At 39.1% G+C, this 24272-nt stretch overlaps 1 protein-coding gene and 1 long non-coding RNA gene across 4 annotated transcripts; one reads left to right on the top strand and one right to left on the bottom strand.

The window, feature by feature from the left end:
• Positions 1–3776: 3776 nt before the first annotated feature.
• On the top strand, positions 3777–10530 carry LOC121652018. 2 transcript variants are annotated; one of them, XR_006012550.1, is made up of 3 exons: positions 3777–3871; positions 4049–4245; positions 9929–10530. It is a non-coding gene; the product is annotated as an uncharacterized LOC121652018 (long non-coding RNA). The 2 variants fall into 2 exon arrangements; XR_006012551.1 differs by having other exon boundaries at positions 3777–3936.
• A 2788-nt stretch (positions 10531–13318) lies between these two features.
• On the bottom strand, positions 13319–16004 carry LOC121652006 (transcription factor PU.1). Of its 2 annotated transcripts, XM_042004526.1 has the most exons (6): positions 15845–16004; positions 15629–15663; positions 14776–14989; positions 14571–14689; positions 14213–14357; positions 13319–14122 (listed from the first exon to the last, which is right to left on the bottom strand). In XM_042004526.1, the coding sequence occupies exons 2-6, from the start codon at positions 15647–15649 to the stop codon at positions 13815–13817; spliced, it is 807 nt and encodes a 268-aa protein (XP_041860460.1). In that variant the 5' UTR covers positions 15650–15663; positions 15845–16004; the 3' UTR covers positions 13319–13814. The 2 variants fall into 2 exon arrangements, with proteins under 2 accessions (XP_041860460.1, XP_041860461.1); XM_042004527.1 differs by lacking the exon at positions 15845–16004 and having other exon boundaries at positions 15629–15809.
• Positions 16005–24272: the final 8268 nt, after the last annotated feature.

Below are 24272 nucleotides of genomic sequence, written 5' to 3'. Positions count from 1 at the left end.
CTTTCCAGAGATGTCTGTGCAGCAGCAGATCAGCTTGTTTTCTTCACAGCCTCAGAAATGTTTCCAGAAAATGGATGAAAGAGAAAGAGAAAATTTTTGCTTTTAAAACATGTCATTTAATACCCTGAAATTCAGCTCACAGTGAGTATAATTTTTAGATATGTTATCTACTGTTTGTGTATTGTAGCAATATAGGAGTACACAAGATTTAAAAATAAGTTTAAGTTTTTCCTTTTTTTTCCAACTCACTGAAAGTGTCTGGCTGACATTTAAGAACTTTACATTTAATGTACATCCTGTTTTTTACTGCAAAAAGATTGAAGTTGAGAACATCCATTCTAGTGCCTTCATTCTCCTTCTTCTTTACCAGTTTACTGACTCTGTTGGTGACACCTTGACTAGCTTGGCAGGATCTACTTCACTGTTGACACTTTGGCCATTTTGGTGACATTAAACTAAGTCAGTGTGATTACAGGACGTTTTATATACAAGCTAAAGTATACAGTCAGACACTGGAGCCCAATTGTTCAGAAAAAAAAGTATTTTCTGAAGAAAATTATGCAGGGTGACTGGAAGATCAGGATGTGTTGCAACTCACAAACTGCATTTACACCTATTTACCACTAGAGGGCGTTCCTCATCTTTCCACCGTAAAACAGGAAAGTCATGGCCGCTTCCAATAAACTATTAGTATTTTCTTTAAAAAATTTTTAAAGTGCAGGCCTTAAATATTTATTTTACTATTGATTTTAAATACTATGATATTTTTTCTTTTTTCCCCCAGCTGGTGACCTCAGTAACCTGATTGCTACTGGCTATTCTTTAGGCAATTAACTGAGCCAATTAAAAGACGGAGCAAGCAGCGTCAGTCCACCTGTTGAGTGGACTGGTGCAAACTTGCTGTAGGACTGTTACTAAAACACTGCAACCAGGTATTCCAATACATCTAAACATTTTCCATACCCGTATACTACATTTCAGAGTCGCGGGTTGGCCGCCTCAGAATCCCATTTACCGCAAATCTTTCACGTTTTATTTGCACTAGTTTGAACCAGATGAGCAGACACCTCTAATTAAGGAAGAGGAAACAACGCATACTGTTGAGTGCTGAGTTGGATTTTTAATTTTTTTTGGCAAACTCAGAATATATTTTACTTAACATATTGTGAGAGTTCAAAACTAGATTCAACTGTATTTTTTCCTATCAAAAAGCTTAAAATAGCCAAACGTCAATGCTGCTAGCTATTAGCGGCCATTTATCAGTGTAGCCTAATTTAAGCTAATAAAAAGCATTTGATGTTCTGCTTAAATAAGACAGACTTCTAATAGTATTCAATTAAAAATTATAATCGGAGTTTTAATGGGACTATTCATACGTGTGTCACCAACTGTGGTAAAGATAGCAAATATGGACGCTTGTATAAAGAAGTGTTTTTAACGTCTTGTATTAACTAGTGCAAAGTATTTCTATTCTGAAAATGGTGGGCCTCTTTGTGTTTTGTAAAATGTCATTGTTTGAAAAAAAAAAAAAAAAAAAGCAGCCCACCTGAACTATTACAAAAACCACAATAAGAAAAGTAGATCATAAGTTATTAAGAGTAGCTACAACAACAGAGTAGCAGGTGTGTCACTAACCAGGCACCTAGTTTACGTGGGTAAATCAGTAACAATATGTCTGTGTGTGCCCACGGACTTAAAACAAAGACATATAAGCGAGCAAATGTGTTAAAAAAATGGAAATATACAAAATTGTAAATGCGTTTGTGTGCTAGTTAAAATATTACAGCACTTACAGGCAGTTGAGTTGCTCTCATTATTTATACCAGAAAAAATAACAGGTTGTGTCCCTGTGTGAACTGGGTGTAAGCGCCAATACTGCTATCAGATAATGTTGTCAGAGCCAGTTAAGGACAAACTTTTCAAGTGTGGCACAGTTTTTAAAAACACTTCTGCTATTTTGACTGTATTATGCACTGCATCACTATATAACTGTTGTAGGACGGACTCTGTCTTCATGTTTCGGTTAGTCTGAAGTAAAAATGGTAACTGTGCTTCTGCAACTTCACAGTACAGTCTAGCTGTGACTATATTTGTCTTCTCTTCCTTCTCTTGCTTGCAAGGGGACAGGAGAGTTGAAACCTGGATAGCTGCCAAAAGAGGCTGGTCCACCGTGCAGCTGAAACTTTTACAAGTCAAGCAGGAAAAGAGACAGGGAGCAATCGAAGAAGAAAAGGAGGAAAAGAAAAAAGTGAGACAGACATCTGAGCTCCTTTCTCTCCCTCTTTCCGTCTCTGCTCTCTTTGTCTCTTTCTCCCCGTTTTCCTTTCTTATTTCTTGTTAAAGCCATACTGTATTTGCCCGCCTTCGTTGGCAGGGGGTAAATGTAGGGCTCCAGGACAGGACAGGAGGGGAGTGGATAGGGGAGGGAGGGGTAGGGGTGGGACTTTGGGTTCAGAGAGTTCAGCTGAGGAGAGAAATAAATTCATAAACAACAAAGGAGACGTGACGTCAGGTTGAGGGGCTGTCCAACCTGCTGGCTGAATTCGAGGCTCCATGGAAGACCCGGATTGTTCACACCACATGTGTTTGCTTGTGTGTACAGTATGTATATGTTGGTGTTCATTGTCTTGTCTCCGACAAAATACTAATGGACTTTAAGCAGAGGAGCTGGGTTGTTGTAGTCTCTTATGTCTCCACAGTGAGTGTTTGAGGACTGGGAAATCCCTCCAGAAATGTTTGTTGGTGTATGTGTGGTCAGTTTGAGGATCCAGTGGCTAATATCACAGCATCTGCAATGAGGGATGAGCTGTTTTTCTCTCCAAAAACAAAACAAGGTTTGCTTTTTGTCTTCGAGTGGTTGATGGTAAGTTTTTGACAAGGTTTTGATTAACATTTAGTGGTTAGAAGTATCCCTTTTAGGAACACACCCAGCATTTTAAAAAATGATTTGGGGTCAGTAGTGATTGGTTGGCTCATGTTGGGACACCAGCTCAAAACTCAGCGATTGGCTGCGCAGGCAGGCTATAGAGAGGGCCGGCCATTTATGAACAGATGAATTAATCTTTTCTCTCCCAATGATTTAGTTCATCTGTAGGCTTCTACTTGCTGATCCATGATCGACCTCTATTGTTCAGCTGTTGTGCTAGAATTAAAAAGCAAAGGGAGAAATGGAAGGGATACCACAGACTGGGAAAAGTTACATTTTCTGAAATATCCACCCTCCATGCTCATTGATTTAACTTGACTCCTACATACCCACCTACTGAGCAGGGCTGATATCCTGTAAGGAGGGAGACTGAGAAATCAGGCAGGACAGAAATGTCAAAAATGATATTGACTCTGCCAGGACCCCTCTTCCTGGTGGGAAAATTTCTGACCAAAAAAAGAAGAAAAAAAAAGCAACAGCTGAGTTTTTTTAAAACCCTTGGCAGTAAAAATATGGTGAGATAAAACAGCATGGCAGAAGTGTCTGGACCTGCGTGCCTATTTCGCCATCTGTGTGTTGCTGCAGGATAGTATAAGTGGAGTATAAGGTGAGGGGTATGTTTTAGATGTTTGATGATTAACATGAAAATATTCACAGCGCTTCTAGCTGCTATCTCACTGTTTTATGTCTGCTCATGACAGTTCACACTTCCTCTCTTCTTTTTTCTTGTCTTTCTGTGGCACACTGTCTTAACTCCTCCTCTTTCTGTTCCTCCTCTCACTACAACATGTCCCTCCCTTCCTCTTTCTGTCTCCGCACCCCCCTCCTCCCCTCCGTTTTCTCTCCTTCCCTCTTGGCAGCGGTGCCAAAGTGGGCAGGCAGACTGAGCAAACACAGCACAGGGCAGAGCAGAGGGCGATCCAAAGGCTGGCAAATTGATCATGTGTATGTTTGTATTTTGAACTGTCCTCTGTGTGTGTTCGCTGGTTCGACTCGGCTTTGGTCATACGGTACTGCAAGTAATGTGGGCCTATCGCGGGTGTGATCTGGAGCTTTTCTCTTTTTGCTGTGCACTCTGTGTTTGATATTGTGGTTTGTGTGTGTTTTGTGTGTGTATTACAGGGCTGTGTGTGAGCAGACGTCCCGATGTCACCCTGTGTTCGGACAGACGCACTCACGCCAGTAGGAGGGGATTGTGGGAAGGGGGCGTAGCACTCAGAGGGTGTGCTCTACTCCTCTCGTTCCCCTTCTTCCCGCCATCACGGCCCTCTTCTCCTTCAGTCCTCCGGCCCAGCCCGCCGCACACATACAGGCTTCAGGTATTTTTCTCTTTTACGCTGCGACACCTCTTCCCATCTTATTTACTGCCCTATGATCTGTCTTCTGCAGTCCCTCTCACCCTCTTCTTTGCCCTTCATCATGGTCTTCCTCCTGTAAACGTGCGTTTTGTCGCTGGTTGCCACGCCGCACTCTGCTCGCCGCCATTTTGGCTCAATGGACATAACAGAAGCAACTTTTCTCGAGCTGAGAATGACTCTATGATATCCCTGCTGACCATCCTCTGTCTCTTACTTTCTTTACCACCTCCGCCTCTTCCCTCTTTGCTCCAGGACAACAGGCTCCACCAGGGTGGTAAACACTCTCTCTGTGGCTTTCTGTACTAAACAGGTGTCTCTTTTGAGACTGGCCAAAGGAAGACCAGGCCCTCTCTGATACTTTCTGACCCCAGTGGACTAAGCTTGTGCACCGGTCAGTATAAGTTTAGCAGATGATCAGTGTGTTGAAGTGCAGCACAAATAGGACAAGTAAGACGCTTGTTGCATTTCTTTTTATCTGGAGCGAATGTGATGGGTAATACGAATGAAATATTTACTTTGGTTAGCACTTTCTTTGCACACTATTTGCACTTTCTGCCACTGTGAAAACTCAGGTTAGTGGCAGCTGTCTGACAGAACAAGTGTGTTTGTGCAAACGAGTGTTAAGTTTTATCTCTGCAATCGAGGGGTGTGGCAGTAAGTTTCAAGGTGGTAGTGTTTGTCCTGGAAATTTGAGTCATAGTCTACTGTATATATGACACTTTAGACAAAAGAGGAAACTCAAACTGAAACAAAACCTAATTCAAACAAGCAGTTGATGCTGTGTGTTCAAAAAATGTGGCTGCCTAATTTAATTCTTTTTAGTTGTTCTTTAATGTTAATAAGTGAAAGTTCTCCTGTTAAAGAATATATGAAAATTATCTGGTCAAAGTTTATTTCTGTCTTCTCCAAGAAAACATTCAGGTATATTAACAATAACATGGTGTCAGAAACCAGATTACCAAAAAACAAAAACAAATATTTCTTTCAGAATTAGACAAAATAGCAAATGCATATCAACCACCAGACGATCCGCATGTTCAGCTTAATTTTAATATTATATTTGAGTGTCTGCGTGTACCATTAAAATCGCGACTGGGAAGCTTATTGCCTTACTGTACTTCATGTTGGTCTAAATAGGGGTTGGTGTTAAGATGGCGCCTACATGCCACGTGTAAACATGAGCAGACCCTTTCAACATACCCCTCACAATTCATGGGTAAGCTACTGCCTGTTCCTCCTCATCATCTTCTGTCATTTCTGATTGCTCAGCTTTGATATTAAGAGGCAAATTATTGTATAAAATCCATAAACAAATAATCAGAAGAACCTGATTTTAAAAAAAGGTGACGGTATTTGGTGGTAAATGTGAAGAAAGAAGCTTGAGAGAAATGAAGAAAACAAGAGTTACTGTAGAGAGGCAGAAAGAGAGGTAGGAGTGGGAGCGCTTTATCCCCGCCCCTCTCTTATCCTCAGATGAACTTATCATGTTGCCTCATAATGTTTCTGAGTTTTTTTTCCTAGAGGCAGTCAGGCTAACTTCCTGCATTCAGCCTCAACATAGTTGATTGGTTGATATCTCGGCTGACCGGCCGCAGTTTGCAGCGAGGTAACAGGAAGTTTCTTTGCTCATGCAGGAAGCTGCAGCTGTTTCATCCTGACATGCACTAATTTGCACTTTTGCACACATACTTTGTAAACAGGCACACATATATGCAAACATACTGGTTTAAAAGAGAAATACCTAGTTCTGCATGCTGTTTATGTGTGTTTATATGCTTTATGCAAGTATTTGTGTGTATGTGCACGTGTGAGGAATTAGTAAATGCTATAACATGTGGGCGTGTAATGACACATTAGGCAAGGACTTCGGGCTATCAGAAACATTTGAAACCATAGTAACCACACATCTCATTAGCAAAGTAGAAGACAAGTAGTAAAGATGGAAAGAATTAAGTAAAACGTTTTTTGTCCCCTCTTTCAGGTTTTTAAAGAAAAATGCCTTCCCTCTTCTCAAGTAAGATTTATATTAAAATGTAGAAAATTTATTGCTAATGTCGTGACAAGACACTGGCATCAGCCTAAAAAATAGAAATTTATGTAAAAGGAAAACTTTTTTTAAAAGCATAATATTTATCTTAGGGTCATTTAAACTTATTCACCCAAGGTATAAATTATTAATTATTGTTGAATCGGCATGATAGACTACACAATGACTACTTTATTCTTGTGCCAAATGTGGGTCATTCTGCCATGTTTAGCCAACTGTAGTCACTGTTATCATTTTCAGTTGACTGCAAAGGAATGGAAGGTGTTCCTGTTTAATCAGTAAATCAGTGGCTTCTCTAATGCACACCGGTGAAGTAGCTGTGGTGTGTGGTCCCCACCAGTGTGTAAGCAAATGCATATGGTGGCATATTCCTGTATACATGCACACACGTGAGCCATGTGAGTGTTCTGCCTGGTTAATGAGGATGTACAGAACATCAGAGCGGGCAGCATGCCAAGTGAGATGGAGGAGGCTCAGTGCTCACGTCCTTCGTCCTTTAATGTAGGAATAAGGCATTCCTCAGGGGGTGGGGAGATGAAAAAGCTGGCGTGATGAAATCACAACAACGCTTTGTGGAGGATCAGTAAAACCGGCAATAAGTAAGACAAGACATCCGTTTTCATCTTTTTAACAGTGGGATTTCTTCATCCTGCCATCTATTGTGTGGCATACTTCCTCTGCCAACGCCAGCTGCCCCACTGCGCCGCCGCCGCCTCCTTTTTTTTTTTTTTTGCCCACCACCACTACCTCCTTACTCCCTTATTGAAATTCTGCCTGGCAGACAGACACTGCCCATTCTTGGCACAAAGCTCAGAGAGGCAGAGACTGGGAAAGAGAGAAAACACACACAAGAACCTGTACCAATCGTCTGGTGCCCCTACCTCTGTGGTGTCTGTGCCAAGCATTCATCCTGTCTCGTGGACGAAGGGACCAGGCAACCCAGTAGGTATTTCCCTGCCACTGCTTCCTGCAATAATCTGCTCCAAATTTGAGTTTTGTTGGCAACTGAACGTGCCGTGTGTGTTTTGGGTTTTGCCAATTAAATTGTGTAAGCATTATGTGAGGAATAAATCTAAGGAAATCTGTGTCCAGTCACAATGTGGAGGGGGGAAGGGGAAGCTAAGGCCTTTTGTTTCCATTCAATTTTTCAGCTTAAATTATGCCCGGATTTTTATTTGTTTTATTTATTTTTTATTTTTGTGTTTTTATAAGAGCATGGGAATTTTAATTTTATGGTGGATGCTAGTTAAATCTGCATAATGAACAGTGATTCTCATTAGCTGCCATTTTAAAGACATTTTGTCTCAGTTCAGGAGTGGAAAAATGACAGATGGACATTACAAAAAAAAGGGAATCCAGCAGAAAGCAGAACAAATATCCTAACTATATGCTGTTGTTGTTTTGTAATTGTTGTTTCCTTTGTTTATTTTATTTGAAAGAAAGAGTTATTGGCATTGTAGTTAAGCAAGCAAGTGTAAAACATCTGTTGCTGAAAAGAATTAAAAGGCTATAATTTACACAGAATTTGGAAACTTAAAAAGAAACTGTCATGCAAAGGCAGATAATAATGCTGAAGCAGGAAATTGCCTCCAGAACAACATATCCTGGTCTGTCACAGCAGACTAGTGTTATCAAAGGGCAGAGGGGGACAAGGTCTGTGTTTCTTGGCTTACTTCTTTTGTCAATTTATTGTTATTCAGCCATAATTCCGCTGTGACTGTTGCACAGACAGTCTGATTGACAGTTGAGATTTACTCACTAGGTCACATTTCTTCCTTTTCTTGGCTGAGAGCCTCTCAGCTGTCCCTCGGGCTTGAGGAGCATTTATTTTGTAGCTGCTGACCGAGAAAATGATTTGCCCCAGCTGAGCCGCGCATGCCCCTTTTATGTGGCATAGAAAGTGCCCACAGTCTCAGACGACAGCATCCTGCAGAGCTCACATGACTGACCGAGTTCGGCCTCAGTGTTTCAAAAACAGTCGAGGAAATGGGACACCAATTTTTTTACAATTAACCCACAGGCATTTAACGCGGTAGATCTTTTTTTTTGTTGCCGTTTTGTTGTGTCGTTAAATCTTCATTGATTTGACCCGTTTCTCCCGAATACACTGTCATTTCAAAATTAGTCTGTTCGCCTCGTCCTTCAAACACAGCTCCAGTCAGAGGACGTTTCCTGGCGACCAAACAGAGCTCATAGATTTGTAACTGGCATGGTGGCAGAGGTGGGCATCATGCCAGCCCACCCCCACCCCATTTTGTCTGTCTGCCCCTCTGTAATCAGGCTAGTGGGGTTTACTGCATGCTAACTACAAAGTGGTCTGGACCAAGTCTCAGGGGTCGTGGCTCTATGCTAATTTATGCAAGCAGTGTACTTTCTAACTCATTCTCTGTCTATGAGGCCGGGCCTGACATTTAGTCTGGCACTCATTAACCCTTCAGTTGCTTCTATGTTAACCTGCTGGCACATTGCAACTTTTCTCCCGTGTCTCAATGTTTACCAGTTTTTGGCAAGCAGAGGGGGCCATAAATTTCTGGACAGTCTGTTCAGTGAGAACACATCCACAGCGACACACTCTATGTGATCATGCTTTTCTCTGAAGTGTCCAGCTGTCTGATAAGAAATGCTTCACTCTGTTTAGGCACTCGTGATCGAGTGTATCATCTGGGTTTGCTGGCTTTGTCTCAGTGCTTGGCACGAGATTGATTCTCCCTAACTCAGGATATAACAGCTGCTCTTTCTTCATCATCACGCAGCAGGCTCAAAAGAAAAAAGAAAAAAAGAAAAATAATAAACCTGAAAGGTGGACCTTGTAGTGTTTTAAAACAGACCTAAAATGGCCGATGTGCAAGACGCCATTTTGTGTTTCCTTGTTGTGTTTTGGGAGGCAGAATCCCAGCTTTGTATTGAATCAGAGGCGGCTGGTGGAAGCCATATTTGCAGGCATCTGTGTGTGTACCTCCGCCTGAAATGCAGCAGCCAGCCTACGCAGGGATAGCCCACTGGAATGAGCTCAGTTTTTGGCAAAAATGGAAAAGGATTCCTGGCACAGAGTCGAGTAGCCCCCCCCCCGTCTCTCTCTTTCGATCACATGCCAGAGTCTCAGGAAGCCAGTAAGTTGTTTGTTGAGCTTTCACACATTAGTGCTCTCACATTCTGCTGTCCGCTTACCGTCTACTTTTTTATTTATTGTTTTCTCTGTTATGTATTTTAACAGCACACATTTCTTAAAGATGTTAAGCTTTGAAACAAAACTGCTTGGTCAATCGGTATATATGTTTTTATTCATATGATCAAGCGTTTTCTTTTGTCCACATCTTGGCAGTTAAAGATTTGTCATAAAGAATGAGGAGCTTGAGTCAGAAGTTGTCATTTTTAAGCATTTCCAGGAGACGGGTTACAGAAAAAATACCAGATAAAGACATTAAACCAAAAATACTTGACACTCCTTTCAACAGGGATTGAATTTAAACACAATATACACAAGATTGTGGTGTAGCAGTCCTCTCCAGTGTACCTACAGCATGTATTTAAGTTAATTATTATAACCCTTTGTTTTTTTTTTCTTTTTTTTTTTTTCTTTTCTGTGTACCTCTGCAGGAAAGTCAACATTGTGGATCTTTGGTGCTGAAGCAACGTGGATGCTGTCCTTGGGGCTGAGGTAGTAGATTGAATAGTTGTGGGGTTTTTCAACCTCTTTTTCAGATAACTATACAATCTACTGTCTTTCCCAAGGAGACAGCTGAGTCAGCCACTCGCCAACTGTGTTCTGCTGATGGACAATCATACAATCCAATCAGAAAATCTCTGTTAACTTACTGCTTTTTGACAAGTTTGTTAGATGTTCTATGCTAGAACAGATCCGGTTTCAAGCTCCCTGAAAGGTGAACTTATTTCACTTGGGCTCTGACAGGGTGAGGTAGTAGGTTGTATAGTTTGTTGGGTGGGACTGCACCCTGCTCAGGTGATAACTATACAGTCTATTGCCTTCCCTGAGGAGCTCACTGGACACTCATGGATATTCACCACTCTTCTCAGATCAAGTGTAACATTTATTCAGAGAAATTGCAAACAACAAAATAAGAGCAGGAATTTACAGTGTGAGCTTAGAAGCATTAGTGATGACTGCATCTGTTTTACTGATTGAAGCTGTAACTTCCTTCCAATATGTAAATCTCAATAAAAATCATTCTTGCTTCAAATCGGTTGTCGAAAAATGAGTGAAAAACATAAAATAGTTTGTCATACACAGCTGTCCTATTGTGATTGAACTGCAGCTGTTGCGTTTGTTAGTCTATAGCACCCTCTAGTGGAGCTTTAGGAAATTTCTCTGCTTAAAATAAAGTTTGAATCTAAAACATACAAAGTACATTGCATGTGTTGAATTTGCATGGAAGCGTAAATTGAACCATATACTGCAGACTTTGTATATTTAAACATTGTGCTTACTTAGCTGTAATAGTGATAGACTTCCTTCAGGTTCCATGAACTCAAACCTCATACACCCCCTTTTGTCCTCCTTATCCACACATCTGTGATTGGATTAGCTGTCCGTTGCTGATCTCTTAACTTGCTTGTTTCTCTGGCAACAGTTTAGCCTCAGGAGGAGGCGCCTCCATATTAGACTGTAGGCCTGCCGGATCTTTGGGATGCGATAAGCATACACCACAGGGTTGACTGCAGAATTGGCGTGAGACAGGAGGATACCTAGAAGAGTTAGATTTGTTACAGGCCTATTTTACATTAAAATCTTTTACAAGTACATTGTTTATGACAAAACACTTCAAAGCATGTGGTGGAACTAATATGAATATGAAAAAAATGACCTATTGCTGGTCATATAAGTCGTTGAAAAAGTGCTGTGACCTGCCTGCATAGAGTGCTCCTTGCTTCACTGCTTGAGGACCCTGGAACAGCAGAAGACAGTTCATCAGGTGCAGAGGAATCCAGCAGCAAGCAAACAAAATGAGAACTAGAGCCAAGGAGCAGGCCAGCCGCTTCTCCCTGAGCAAAGAGGCCTGCGCTTGAGGACAGCTGTCCTTCAGACGTCTCTGCAGGCTCCAGAAAACTCTAGCATAAAGGAAAGTCATGACCAGTAGAGGGGCCATGACACAGCCAAAAAAGTTGAAGTATACCATAAAAGGGAGGGAAACAACAGAGAGGAAAGTACAAGGTTGACAGATAAAGGCAGTGGAAGATATGTTGGTGGAATTGGAGGCTTGAGAGGAGTGGTTGTGCCACCCAAACAGAGGAGTGAAACCAAGTAGACAAGAAAGTATCCAACAAACAGACACAGCCGACCATGTACGCCTTTGTGTGGCCAGGGCTTTGTATCTGAAAAGGAGGGATGGAAGAGGAAGAAAAGATGAACTAGATAAGATTATTTCCACAAATAGCATGTTGTAAAATGGGATGCCTCTCCCTGTGTTTTAGTGGTCAGACCTCACCTGAGAGGTATTTGTAACCGCAGGTATCGGTCCACAGCAATGGCCAGCAGTGACAGCACGGAGGCCTGTGTCAGCACAAGCACGACACAGCTGAGAAGCAGACACAGGTCAGGGGTCAAACTCACCCAGCCGTCCAACAATACAGCTAGGGGTACTGCTGCCACACCCACCAAGAAGTCAGCCACCGCCAAGGAAACCAAGAAGCAGAAAGTTGGCTCTCGAAGGGAATCCCGGATACCAACACAAACCGCACACACCACCACAGCATTTCCAAGGCAGCATGCCACAGCAATTAACACTTCAAGCACTGTGTAGACCCCCCAACTCCATTCAGCCATCACTGCAGGTGGAAATCGCAGGTGACAGAGAAGCTACTTAGTTTCATGGAGCTTGTTTTCTTGAAGAAAGTGCACATGTATGATAATATCCAAAGCAGCCACAAATCTAATATAATCTTGATATGTTCATACAGTCTATTGATATTTCTCAGTTCCTTAGCTTCAAATGACTAAAGAAAAAATAAGCGGATGCTTTTTATATGTTTGCATGCGCCTTTGTGTGCACACACAACAGGAAGGCACTCCATGGAGACACCATCTGTGTTTCATTAATAGTTAGAATTCCTCCTCAAACAATGATGAATACACCCCAGGAGTGTTTGAGGAGGGGTCATCTAAATGCACCTCAAAAACTTAAAAAGGTGTGGTTTTTATTTTGTTGGTATTTTTCTTTCAGTTCAACTATGTAAAAGTTTGGAGTAACATGCTACATAGACTTTTACCATCAGGCAAATGCACTGATTTACATACATAAAGCAGACATGCAAAACATGCCCAAAATGTTCTATATTTTGATGGTTATAAAGGTACATAAAACCCTAAGAAGCCTAAGATATCACTGATGTATTCATCCATCTATTGTCTATACCTGCTTATTCCAATGCAGTGCCATGGGGGGTCTGGAGCCTGTCCCAGCTGCTACTAGGTGGGAAGAAGGGTACACTATGGACACGTGGCCTGTCTGATGCCTTCATTTGCAGCATGTTAACCCTTTAAAGTTTGCACAAAGAAACCTTTGTTTTTTAACAAATTGTTGAGATAAAGATGGGATAAAAAAACATAAAAATTTGGAATTACACATCAAGTGGTAGAGATCATGCAGGTTTGTTTCCACACATTTTTTGTAAGATTCATCATAGTCAGTGAAAATTTGCTCTACCAAAGACCCCCCCAAAAAAGGTTAAACAGCAAATTTCCAGTACCCTTCACTTATTGTTTGTTCCAAAACAGTGCACCAAATTCAACAAACTAACTGAAATAAAGAACTAAAATTCTGAACAGAAGAAAGAATACAGTGCACTTTCAAGATGAAGCGAGTCAAATGAAAGTCCAGTTGTGACTTGTCCTTTAGCGACACAAATGTTGAAGACAATACTTAAAAAAAAAATAATAAAGTGTCCTTTAATAATCTTTCTTTAAAAATAAAAAAAGTTCTGTACTTCACAATTGTATGAAATCATATGAAAACAATACTTGAGTTGAGAGAAAGATCTCTTTATTTTATCTAAAAAAAGGTATTTACACAAACAGATCAAGTTTACACAATCTCATTTTGCTTTAGGAGTATAAAACGATCATATACTCTATCTGCTGAATATCTGCAACACAGGATCACAACAAACAAGACACAACTTTAACTTTTATAAAGATATAAGTTCTACTTATAAAGTAGATTTTATGTGAAAACCTTTTAGATTTACTCAACGAATGCCAGCTGACCTCACATGTGGCCTGCTTCTATAGATTACAACTTTGTGTCAGTTTAATCATTTCCAGTTCACCCTTCATCCCAACTCCAATGTGGTTCTTCATCTCCAGAAAACTCTGAGCCATCAGTGTTTCACGCTCTGGCTTGTTTAAATACTCAGTATTAATTTATCATTTAAAAGTCCTTAGAATAAGAAAGAGCAGAAAAGATGTCAAGTAATTTCCATTAACGTCCCTTTGGCTCAGTCTACTTCTGTGCTGATGTCATGCTGTCTACACTGTATTAGAATCTCCTTGTAAACATCTCAGTGTCTTCTCATCAAACCGATAGGTGAGCTTCCTTTTCACTTTGTGAATCTCGCCAGTTCGGGAGTAGTTTCTTAGCGCCCGTGCCATCTTCTGATATGTCATAGTTTTGCGATTCCCCTTTCGTCGACCCCACAGCTGCGCAAGGCTCTCCTTGTTTTGGGAGGAGAACTGAAAAGTGCCAGAGGAAGACTGGACCCACCAGATGCAGCTCCGCATCGATGGCGTCTGAAGCATCTCAAACAGGAACTGGAACAGGCGCTCCTTCCTCTTTCCTGTTGAGGAGGAAGGGGATGTAAACAGAAATATGAGGTGGCAATGTCTTGTTTTGCGTATGTAGCCAGACATGCATTTGTTTATTATACCTGACAAAGGTACAAGTGGTAAAGAATTGCTGTCCTTCCCATCCCCTCTGTCAGATGGTGGTGATGGGGAATCTTGGTAATCGTGATACTGGGAGCTGCTAGACTGTGAATCTGAGTCAACGTATGTAGGTGCCTCGTAGCAATACTGAACATGTTTGTGAAGAAAATACAAATAAAACATAATTCAGTACAACCATCATAATAAGAATAAAAATAAAACTTAACAGTATTATCATACAAAAATCCATGATCAGAATAGTCAAGTATGTCACACACACAATGGTATCTTTAGCATTTATTAATGGAAAAGACATATTTTAATTCACTTGGAGATTGAGGTTGGCCTACTTGAACTCACCCACTGGCTGTCATGAGGGCGAAGACAGGCTGGATGTGATGCTGCCTCTTTGTATTCCTCATTTGAAGTGTGAGAGTCATAGTGCCACTCATATGGATGCTGACCTGACCAGCTATTCTCTGTGGAGGAACAACATCCTGTCAGAAGGTATAGAAATACGCTCTAACATTCCACAAAGAGACTCTACTGTCAACATTATGCTAACCTATGATCCTGGCCTCCTGATGGGAGTTTGTATGTGTTTGATGCCCCAAGGTGGTCATGGATGATGCAGGTGCGTGCACAGGCTGGACTTCCAGTGAATGCTCCTGCAGGTACTCCTCAATGACTTCTAAGTCCACCTCTGGACAGGTGGAGGGAGTCACTCCATTCCAGGCCCCCCGACCTCCACCCAGCTTAATGTCAGTCCCATATGCCAGCTGACAGATGTAAACAACAGCTTTCAGACAAAGCAAACTCAAGTTTTTTCTTTTTTTTTTTCTTTTTCTATTAGATGCTCACAGGAACAATTAGTTTGTGTGACGTTTCGCTTTTGTCAGTAACAGCCTGGGGTGATGCCAGACCGAAAACCTGCTGTTTTATTATCATCATTATTATTATTATCATATGAAAAGCATTGTCTATGATTTACCACTTCATCAATTTTAAATGAGCTTGTGTTTTTTATTTTTTATAAAATGAATTTCTGATGTTCCAGATGTTTCTAAAGGACAGGGATAATTTCCAAGTGGTTAATGTAAGTAACATAAAATTGTAAAATTTTAAAATTCTAATCCAAGCTTTGTGCTGCAGGGTCCGTGTCTTGGAAAAGAGCCAAATAACAACACTAAGGCCATGTGTGTAATAGTTTGACTGGCAAATTTATGCAAGTGTTTGACTTACATCTGCATAGATAACATTCAGGTAACACTAATGTGCGACTACAAATAAGCATGTGTACACTCACAGTGTATGTGTCAGGTCAACAAGAATTTTCTGTGCTTACAGATGAATAGATGTAAATATAGAATCAATAGTATCTAACCAGTTTTTCTACCAGAGAATAACGTCAAACTCACCGTCTCCATTCCCGTCAACATATTTTGATGACAATCTATAAAGAAAAAAATATCAGATACCAGAGTCAAACTCAAACTTGAACAGAGAAGTGAAAGTTGATTTCACACACACACAGACACGCACACACCCCGCCACACACACACTCTGAAACAGTCACATGGTAGCATATTACAAAATAAATCAGAACAAATGAAGACAACGAAGGATGTCCGTACCTTAAGTTGAGGTGCTTTCCTGTGTCTGGTACAGTGAAGTAGTATCCTCAGGCAGTGGTGTGAATGCTCACCTGTATGATTCCCCACCACCTGGATGTCATCTCACTTATATTATTTGCACACATGCCCTCCTTCCTCCTCTCATTGGCCAATGAGGACAAGTGGGAGCGGTTTTGGAGAAAAAAAAGGGTAATTCTGGCTAACTGCTGATCTAATGGTATATTTTTGGTCATGTCAGTCCCTTTTATAAACAAGTTACGGTAAGCTTTCTTTTTATACAAGTACACGTACAGTATATGTACATGCGCTCTCGTAAATGAGACCGAAATTAACGTGTCTCAGTGGGACTACCTGTATAAATAAAGGTTGAAATAAACACAAAGTGGTTACACAACAGGTCTGATGGCAAAGAAAATTAAAATTGACCCAGTCTTTGGCTATTCAGTATGTTTTATTTCTACGAATGTTTTAGTCAGTGTTAGCCATGTGTGCAGATTTATTTCTCTAAAATCAAAGCATGTGGTGTGTGGTTTCTTATCACTGAATATGCCACAGAGGATGTCATTTAGGTTCAGTAGCTTTAGATTTTTTATGTTAAACTGCTGATAGATTCCAACAAACTCCTCTTCCTCAACATGAAAACATGTATGTGACTAAAGATGTTTTATTTGTTATATTTACTCTATAATAACAAATATTTACCCAATAAACATAAGGTTTGAAAAGAAAGACCCTGACCAATTTGCTTCTGAGCACTATGTGCTAACATAGTTGCCTACAACTAATAAACAGGTTTTATTTTATTTTATTTTTTTTTTATTTTATGATGATATGTGACATCTGTAAATATGACCAAAAACTAGTATTTGCTTGTGTACTAGCAACATGTCCCATAAGAAGAAATGGGAAGGTGTTAAGGTCTTAACACTCCTTCATCCTCCATTTCCAATTATAGTGAACATAGTATGACAGTAACTTGTTTTAATACATTTTAATAAAGTTTTAACTTGGTATCAGAACATTTAGGTACTTAATATATAAAATTATCCTTTTAAAAATATGTTTGTGTCTTTCATGTTTTTTTTATCAGGATGAAGATATGAATGCTTTACATCTGGTTTTCAAATTATTGACATCAAGTAATAATTAAAAAGACCCCGCTTCTCCTTACAACCACACTAAAGTGAGTTATAGACTAATTATTAAATCTACATAAGATGCTTATAAAAGCTTAATAGTATAACCATTAAATATAGCACTTTTTTCTGGCTATTCTGACAGCAGTCTAGAAGGTTTATAAATTATTCGTTCTGCTCAGCTTGACTTGGTCATATATTAATTTGTTTTAAAGATGATCTCCTGCTGCTCTAGATATGAATGGTTTAACTAGCTACCTAGTTAAGTAGACAGATTGAGACTGACTGTTATAAACCACTGCAGGGAAGCAGAGAAGGATTGCATCATGCCTCAAGTTAAGCACATATGATGTCACACATACTTCACTCTTTTTGCTATAGCCTACATTGTGTGTCACTGGTGCAACTGTTCCTTTTTTACTGTTATTATTTCAGACGTAGATTCCAGCAAACAGCTAATGCAACATGTGCCTCTGTTTTTTTCTCTTTTTTTTCTGACTGCGTGGAGCTGAGGGACTTCCCCAACCCTTTTTTGAGCTGACTCAAACAGCCCATTGTTTAATCACTGTGAATACAGGACAACTGATAAATAATAACCTCTGGAGTGTAGAAATAAATGACATCAAACCAGTCTTGAATCCTCAACAGCAATTCTGGGCCTCAGTGCTTCAACTAAGGGTGATCTATTATTTAAAAAAATGAGCAGAAATAAAAGCCTAAATGCTTTTGTCAGAGCCAGAATTAACTTTATCCAACCTCATATGCTTTGAGGATTTTTGCTCCATTTTTAAGGGTGTATGTTACTGTCAGGGAAACTGAAAATTAATGCCTTGAGCTTACAGGATTCTCTGTGTAGGTAGGCTGACCTGCATTTGTGAGATGCACAGTTAGTCATGACAGCTAAAAATCTCTAGTTGTAAATAGTTTAACAAGAATGATAAAGATTTGTTGTGTGAAAACCTTATAGCCATGTTGGAATGATTACTTCTTTGAGGCATATTCATAAAAATGCATGCTGAAATGATGCATGAGAATGCTGACAGAAATACTTTAATCTTTAAGGAGTTAAACCAAACAGAAAAGAATACAATTACTGAACTGTGGATCTGGAAATTTGGGGATTGATGCAGTGGCACAATGAACTGAAATGCAGCACCAGTAGCCTATGACCTCCTTAAATGGGTGATTTGTGACTTGATAAAGTACAGCCTGGCCTGTATTTTACACCTGGGCTGTCATCTCATCATGATAAAAACTCAAAGTTCACTTACGGGAAAGACACTAATAACTTGTCAAAGTTTAGTGCACATATTATTTTTTTTCTGAAACGTTATTGCAGTACTATAAATCATTAGGCTATACACAGATCCAAGGCAAAACATATCAAAGTTCATAAGCAAAAAGTTGTCTGGATTCCAAACTTTTAAAGAGCTCTTCTATTCTTCTAGTTTTGTGACATCGCTTTGGTTATATATACAGTATCTCACGTAAGTGAGTACACCCCTCACATTTTACATTTTACACACTTATGTGAGATACTGTATATATATATATATATATATATGCTCAGTAAAATATGTATATTTTTTATTCTTATGCCACTATCAAGACTATATATATATATATAATATACAAATGTATAATTTATTTAACTAGATTAAGACTACTTATTATATTGGGGTATATAAGAGTGCTTATAATAATTCCAGGGACCCTGCTGTATTTAAACAACAGATAAAAAAAGGAGCATAAAGTTTGTATATATGTAACCATGACAACAAGCCTCCCCCTGGCAACCACACTCTCTGGAACTGCTTTCACACATGCACATGCACAGGTCTGTGAGATGTGAATTTCATCATCTGCACCAATCTGCAAGAGTCCACCGAGTCTCTCTGAGGGTGATAATATATGAAAAATTTCACATAATTTGGTTGACGTTAATTTACAGAATAGAATTTGATATAAAATTAATATAATTTCAATGTGGTGATAAAGCATTGCTTAAGTTTTTATTTGGTTTCACTGGGGTCACAGCATTAATGTTAGTCCATGCTAACTGAAATGCAGTCAGTCAAATATTCAGCAGACTGTGCTGTAAAAATGTTGTCATAAAGCTACACGCAGAGCCACACAGACTACTTTTAACTGATAATTTATTATCATTGGTCTTTGTTTTTAGTGAGGTTTGAACTAATTTTAAACAAAAACTAAAAAGAAGTCTAAAGTCCAAACAGTACTAATTACTAGTTGCCAACTAGTTGCCAAAACATGAAGACTTTAAAAAGATAAAGTGGACTTGATAGACTTGTTTGGAAAAACCCTCAGTTTTCAAGGTAATTGGGTGACGGTTAGGACTACTGTAGCTCAGCTTGCACCTGGATTCAGGTAAGGTGATAAAGCCAGACAGACTCTGGACACATGCAGTCTGAAACACAAACATATAGACGTACACCGTGAGGCAGGTGGGAGTTGTTACTTCATCAGGACATGCATGAGTTTTACCTTTCTGAACTGTGAGACTTTGAAGTGTCCCTCTGAAAATAGAGTCTTTATCTGACGAGTCTGGTCTAAAAAAAAAAAAAAGAATGGATTTATGTATGGAGGGGAGATCGGCGAAGAGGGGACAAACAAAAGCAGGGGATTAATTGCTATTTTGTTTTAACACAAAGCCCTTTTACTGACTCTAGTGTGACACAACAACTGTTACGTATTAAATCCCCTCAGTATTTCACTATAATAATGTGAAGTTAACTGTACTCATTATGTGGCTGTTTGCAAGCAGTCAAGAAATTTTGTTGCAATTAACTTCAATTTGAATCCTAATCACTTATTTTCTTTGATGTTTGTGTGCAACAGTGTTTGCCCAGAGAGAGATTTTATCATCTGGGTGTATCTGACTAAGTTATGTGTGAGGTTCAACTGTCACACACTGGCAGGTGACTTAAAACCTGACTTGTGAATGCTTGCATATGGATACACACACACGAGAGCACACACATGCGATAGACTCATATTGAAAGCAATTAAAATAATCTTAGTGTGACAACATTGTCATCAGTTGCTGATGAGAAAGGGTCCCTGCATGGGTGTGGGTTTTTTTCTGTCTGTGTGTTCAGGTGTAATAAGCTTACAGTTAAAGTCTAACCATTTGATTGGCGAACATACGCAAATCACCTGTATGCATGCAGGTTTACTGGGAATTCCCCCCCAACACCTGCACAAAAAAGGTGTGTGGATGCATTTATGTGTGTCAAGTGATAAGTGACAGACTTGTTTGTTCATCGATGTAATCCTTCTCGAACACATGGACTTGATTCAGTGGAGTAACTGAACTGATTCAGTAGTTACTGCCACACAGATACGGGATTGAATCATATACGTTGCTCTATTATTTGCTTTCTTTGTGTTGAGTTGTTTCTGAGAAGTAACAGTTTTTTTTTTTATAATCCTGTTTAGGGGTCACACCCTTGGTAGGGCCTCTAGCTGAGGCCAGGTGAGTCAGGTAAACAGTCTAACCGGTGAAGGGGCAGTTGGGTGTTGGCATAAGAACTGTGTAAGAAACTAGGGAAAAAATATGCAAAGTCTGAGGTTGACCTTGTTTTTGCACCTCCTATACAGTTTTCCTACTTTTGACTCAATGCTAAACTAATTCAAAGTGCAATATATTTATTCTTTTTAACATATTTACTTGTTTGTTTGTTTTATGGATTTGCAATTTTTTAAAGTGTGCACATTTATTCTTTTTGGAGCATCTCATCCAAATATTACCAAATTTAACTAACTTACAGTAAATATGCAAATGCATGCCATTTGCATATTGTTACAAGACGGCCAGCAGCCCTCCTCCTGCAGGATAATATATATTACTAATATGGGAATGCTGGCGATAAGGAAAGGGACTGAGAACTGGTGCGACTTTGCATTCCCACGGAAGATTGCTTGTGTCCTCCAGTAGGCAGTCCTTCAATCTGTGGTCTCAATAAACACTCATAAACCTCACAGACATGCATACAACCCCACCAGCCTTATCAGAATAACACATAAACTCAAGTGCGAAGACTGTACATAAATCATCTGTTTTCACAGTGAGATAAGCAGAGAGCAAGACAGTGAAATTTTATCTGACCTCTGAGCATAAAATAAAACATCTCCATGAGATTTTTCCAAAGGGAAAAAAACAAACAAAAAATAAAACTCACAATAAAATGCCTGAGGGTATTTTGATGAGCTATTTCAAAATCAGTCCCCATTGAGCCAAAGAAAGCCCCCACACAGTAGACTCAGTAAAGCCTGCATGAGCACAGCTTCACCACATCACAGTCTATCCTCCTGCTGGAGGCCTAAACCTCCACTGCACAGCTGTCAGCGAGAGCAGGGGAGGTGAAAACAATAGCTTTCTTTTCTGTCACACATCTGAACTTATCACCTCATTGGCAACAAACTTGCACGTAACAGCTGCGTGTTGTCCTTTTTGGATGGTGTATGAATATTTAAAAAGGTGATGGACCTGATAAGTTAAAACGTATAAACATTGAAGTACTTGTATTTTCTTTACTGCAGTTTATAAGAGTTTTACAGTGGCATGAAGAATAATGTTGGTGTGTGGATGTGTGGTGTACTGGTGCTAGAACGTAAGCAGTGTACAAAACCTTGTACAATACCACAATATAAGTGATGGCATTCAACTATCTTATAGGGTGTGTTAAATCACAAGCATAACTTGCTAAGAAAAATATTTATTTACTTGACCAAAGGTGGTATGAATGTCAAAGCCAGCCTGAATATTGTTAGCATTTGCATCTTTTTACACCCATGATTTACCATTTTCTGTTTATTGTATCCAACCTGAAAATGCACCGTTTCCTCAAACTGGTTTGATGAACATGACAGTTAGTTCAGTGTGCTGTAGTTTCCCCTGCAGTCATCAGTTTAAGGCTCACAGTTACCATGGTACCATTATGTACTTTTTGTAGACAATTACTTATCATGTAAATGATTAAATTACAATTAATCTCTTTCAGTTTGAAAACTTTCAGTGACTTAACAGTTCAGTTAAATCTTATAAAAATAATAGCATTTTATTAGAAACTGATAATGGAAAGTGAAACAATATATGTATGTTTGCCTACTAGGCTTTCTAATAAAAACCTGCTCAAAGTAGATTGTCATGTTTACACCAGAGAACAGGCATGCAAAGAGATGACATCATGACTAGCGTAAACATACCTTTTCTCATAAATAGGCATAGTTTTTGTACACCAAGAAATACTGCATGTTTTGTTTTAACAACATAAAATAAAACGGCAAAACTTTAAAGTAAATGTAAATGGGACGAGAAGTATGGCAGAAGTGACTTGCTTTTTATATATGTTGTCATGTGATCATGTCAGTCAATGCTATCAGAAAACTCTATTAAACTATGCAAAATAATGCACAATTTTTGCCATTTCCCCCAGTTGTTTCAAATAAAATAATGAAGATAATAATGATGATTATGCAGTCATGCTTATGATTATCTTAAATAATTGTGATTACATGAACAATTGGTAATTATGACAAACCTACTGATAATATGACTGAGCAGCTGACAGCTGAAAAAATCTATACACTTTATCAGATGGATAAGCACAATACAAATGCACAGCTCTCTTGTAAACTGAGAAAAAATAAGCATAAAAACACAAATCGTATTTTGACATTTTGTCAATAGACACAGTATCATCAAGAAATTCCAAAGGAGGACACTGACACTAATGCAATCAACATTTTTTATTAGATTAAAGCTGAATCTGTGGGAACCAGCTGGGTTTTTCTGTGATTTCTGCACCTTTAGGAATGCCCAGTGGAGTTGGGATAAGTGTGTCAGCTTGCGTGTACAGTACTGAGGGCTTGTTATAGTTTGGAAGAGAACCGGCTTCCTGTTTCCACAGACAATGTCATCGTCAAAGTGAATACACTGGTATTTATCACTTCTCGTTTGCTGAAATCCTCAAAGGTCAGAGTGTGGTCAGTGGAATACAAGGCAGGGCAGTTTTTGCTGTTTAATGCATGAGATGTGGTTAAACTTGTGTGAGAATGCAACAGCAGAACTATTGTGTCAAAGCTCTAAGAGTAACTACAATGCTCTAGCAAGTTTTTTGTTAGGTTTATGAATTGTAATTACAAGCTTGATGTTTAAGAGGACACATTTAATACTAAATATTTTAAAGCATATCCACTTTACATTTGTATGTACTTTTAGGTGTGATTTAGTCATACTTGGGGCTCTCCCAGGTAGTATAGTCAACATTAGCTTCTGCCTATGATTATATTGATAAGAGATTTTCTATTGTTCTTTTGTTTGTTTGTTTTTTATCCCTGAAAAAAAAGTCCTATTCCAATTGCCACATCAGCAGAAAGAGAAAAGTAGTGTGAGGGAGTATTGTGACTACACAGATTAAATTAAATGAGATACAACTAACAAAATCTAAAAGCACACTGCTTGTAATGTTGTCTATCAAAGGTTCGCAAATGAAAGAGGAGGTAAACGTAAGAATGTTATGTTTTGTTCACAGCTATAAATAGCACATGCGGACTGATTTGGAGGAAGGTATTTATAATACAGATTTATATTTAAAGGTATTTTCACTTTTGTAGAATTGAAAAACAACCTAAATGACAGTGGAAGGAACACTAACACCCCCCACCCCAACCCCAATCCCAAACCCCAAGACCGTGAAGCACTCGTTGTTAAAATGGTCATTCACTGATCTTTCAACAATTTTGTGTGAACAGGCCTGTAGTTATTGTAGGCTACTAGTTACCAGTGCTGTGTTTACAGTAAGCTACTGTAACGTACTGCATTTGTATAAACTGTAAATACACTGTTGTAAAAGTCTATATTTCTGTATCACTTGCTGTACTAAACCAATTTTCATCTATTTTTATATAGAAAGTTTGACCTGGCCAGACCCCAAACAAAGACATGATGTTGGAGAATGTATCTCAGGGACTTTGATTACGCAACAATATACTTTTTCCTTTAGTTTATCACATTAATCATTTTTACTATGTTTTTTTTTTTTTTACACAGACAAATAATATTTCCTGGTCTATATATGCCATAGATATTGTGTCCTAAATCATGTTTGCTTTTGAAGGAAAAATCTGCGGATTTGTGAATGCAGTTTGAATTTTCGGATTTGTGTTAAAGGTTTTGAAATTATATATATATATATATAGTGAATGGGAATGTGTATAAGGTATTGAAAAAAGAGCAAAATTGTATCTCAGTGCCTGAAAAGTGTTTA

Source organism: Melanotaenia boesemani, chromosome 13 (assembly GCF_017639745.1).
Source record: "Melanotaenia boesemani isolate fMelBoe1 chromosome 13, fMelBoe1.pri, whole genome shotgun sequence".
NCBI lineage: Eukaryota > Metazoa > Chordata > Actinopteri > Atheriniformes > Melanotaeniidae > Melanotaenia > Melanotaenia boesemani.
The sequence above is the reverse complement of the archived record's forward strand: the minus strand, read 5'-3'. Positions and strand labels throughout refer to the sequence as shown.